At 34.4% G+C, this 2,500-nt stretch overlaps 1 protein-coding gene across 8 annotated transcripts in view; it reads right to left on the reverse strand.

Annotated features, from left to right (window-relative positions):
* LOC125044329 (protein encore-like) overlaps positions 1-2,500 on the reverse strand; it is a 76,430-nt gene that overhangs the window by 44,062 nt on the left and 29,868 nt on the right. For all 8 annotated transcript variants that reach the window (XR_007116473.1, XM_047640943.1, XM_047640940.1 and 5 more), the window contains 2 exons: positions 1,962-2,196; positions 172-310 (listed from right to left, as the gene is read on the reverse strand). Coding sequence is in view for 7 of the 8 variants with exons in the window: in XM_047640943.1 (XP_047496899.1) it covers positions 172-310; positions 1,962-2,196 (374 nt within the window). In the remaining variant the exon portion in view is untranslated. The remainder of the gene's footprint in view (positions 1-171; positions 311-1,961; positions 2,197-2,500) is intronic.

A 2,500-nucleotide genomic window follows, 5' to 3' on the forward strand; every position in this document is an offset into this window, starting at 1 on the left:
TAAACCCTGTTACAGGCAAGTTGTAGAAATAATACACATCTCTGTGTCAAAAAAATATTCACATTACTAACCATATGATAAAATCCATACTTTTGTCCTAAGATCAAAGCAAATCCTTTTTTTCTCTCTTTCTTTTTTTCTAGGTAACTTTTTACTGCCCATCGTACTTACTTGGTGTCCTTCACGAGATTGACCAGCTCATGCTCAATTTTTAGGAGCATCATACGGTCCTTTTGGTTCTTGTGAAGTGTCTGGATGATGAACTGCTGCAAGTCAACACCACTGCTGTCTGTATACTCCATTGATGAATCTGATAACACAGGGATATAGAGTCAGTGAAGGTTGTAGACATTTACAGGTTTAGAGGAATTTTTGCTGACAAAGAGAACTGGAAATCAATGCTTTGAATTATTTATATAAAAGACAATTTGTAGTTGAATTTCTTTATATAAATCTTGTAAAGATGTAAAGATGTAAACATAAATGGATTCATAATACATAAAAGTGAATTAGGAAGTATATCAAAATCATGTAATGAATTCCCAATTCTTATTTTTTTATATATATTTCATATACATAAAGGTTCAGTGATCAACGTCCTTCCTTAAGCCTATCTTTGTTGAAAACTTTTAACTTTGCTTACATACATTTTTTACAATCTGTATTGTCTTGGGATTGGCCATTCCTTTTGTTCCCAGGCCCAATATACTTTTTTAGGATTTCACATACTTATTCAAGGATTAACTTGACATGCACTTCAAAAATGTCACAGGAAAACTAGCTTTTTCACATCCATTAGGCTAATAATATCCTAAAATGATATCCCTACACTATCCTAAGAACCCAGCAGTTTTGTGAGAATGAAATCAAACTAATATCTATTAACAATGTGGATTTTTTTCTTAGAAAAATGGTTTTCAGCTATATTATATGCAAAACTAACAAAACCCAAAGGATATGACCTTCAGTAAGACAATACTAATGAATAGTAGGATTACTTTTTTATAAAAGGTATTCTCATAAATCCATTGGGTAGTCACCACCATAACAAAGATGTTAATTATTGGCCACTTAGAACATCACATATATCTGTGTTGAAACTATACAAGAACTCATAAATTATTAATCACTGTAATTCTGTTTCACTATTCTTAATTATCTATGATTTATAATGAGGTGAACAAAAGTCTAAGGTTACTTTCTTCCATTTTCAATTACAAATGCTGTATCCTTATTCATTTTGAAACAATTTTTTAATTCTGGTTTCCCTGCTGATTTCATGATGAATGTTACAATAAATATTACTGATATTGTCATTTATATGTATATATTTGTTTTTCTTTTTTCTTTTTTAGTGTTTCTAAGGCCAAGGATTTCCATCTTCTTTTTTATCTTGGCTTCTATGGCCAAGAATTTATCATCTAAAACTTTCTTAGCAAATACCACAAGGAATTTGCTATGCTATATATAAAAAATTTGGCCAGGCAGAATATAATTCAAGTTGTTACTTAGCCCTACAATCTGTATGACATGATCATCACATGCACTGAGTTATGGACTACGTAGTCTGTGCAAGGAAAACAGTCTATTACCATCCAGATAAAGGAAATCAAATGACAAATATCGACATTGGAAAATGGCAAAAAAGCTAAAAATGTTTATGCATACAAAGAGAAAATAACATTGCAAAGGAGAGGCACACAGTCTTGCCACTACACAAGCCTACAAGCCACAAACGGTCAAAGCGGCCCCTCATGTACGCCTTCTTCTTGTAGATTGGGCCAAGTGATTGCCGGGAAGCAACCAGATCCAATCAGATATTTAGCAGAGCCTTCAAAAACATCAGATAATCAGAAAAAAAAAAATAATGTAGCAATGGGAATTCTTCCTCTGAATAACCTTTCATTCACTTTCATTCACACACATGCACACACACACACACAAAGACTAACTAGACTGACCTCGCGACAAACAGGGCGAGGACCCATCAAAGGACCCCTGTGAGGAACCCTGATGCTTCAGTCGCCTCCTGTTGCCACCACCTGAGGTCACAGTGAGGGTATTGCTACCCCCACTGCTCGAGTGGCTGTTACAGTGGGGTGAGGGGGGTGCTGGCTCCAGAATCTCTGGTGGCGGTGATGTGTCTTCGCGCATGGCATGGCTTCGTTGCAAGAGTTTTAGCTTCCCTCCATGATGCTATGCAAAAGAAAAAAAAGAAAAACATGAATAAAACCTGTTCTTAAACTGTATTAAACATCTTTCAGTTCTAACTTCATGATCTGCAAATATAATCAGCTTTGCCAACTATAATCATACCTCTGCAAGACTATAATCCTAACTATCACATCCTTTAAGACTAACAAAGGCATTACTACTCAAATATAAAGAAAATAACTTGCAGGACAACAGAATTCACTTGCAGAATTACAATAAACCTATAACAGATCAATTATATATTATATTTCATCTCTTCCACTCACAATCTTCTTTAGAAATTCTT

The sequence above is a fragment of the Penaeus chinensis genome, chromosome 35 (genome assembly GCF_019202785.1).
Source record: "Penaeus chinensis breed Huanghai No. 1 chromosome 35, ASM1920278v2, whole genome shotgun sequence".
NCBI lineage: Eukaryota > Metazoa > Arthropoda > Malacostraca > Decapoda > Penaeidae > Penaeus > Penaeus chinensis.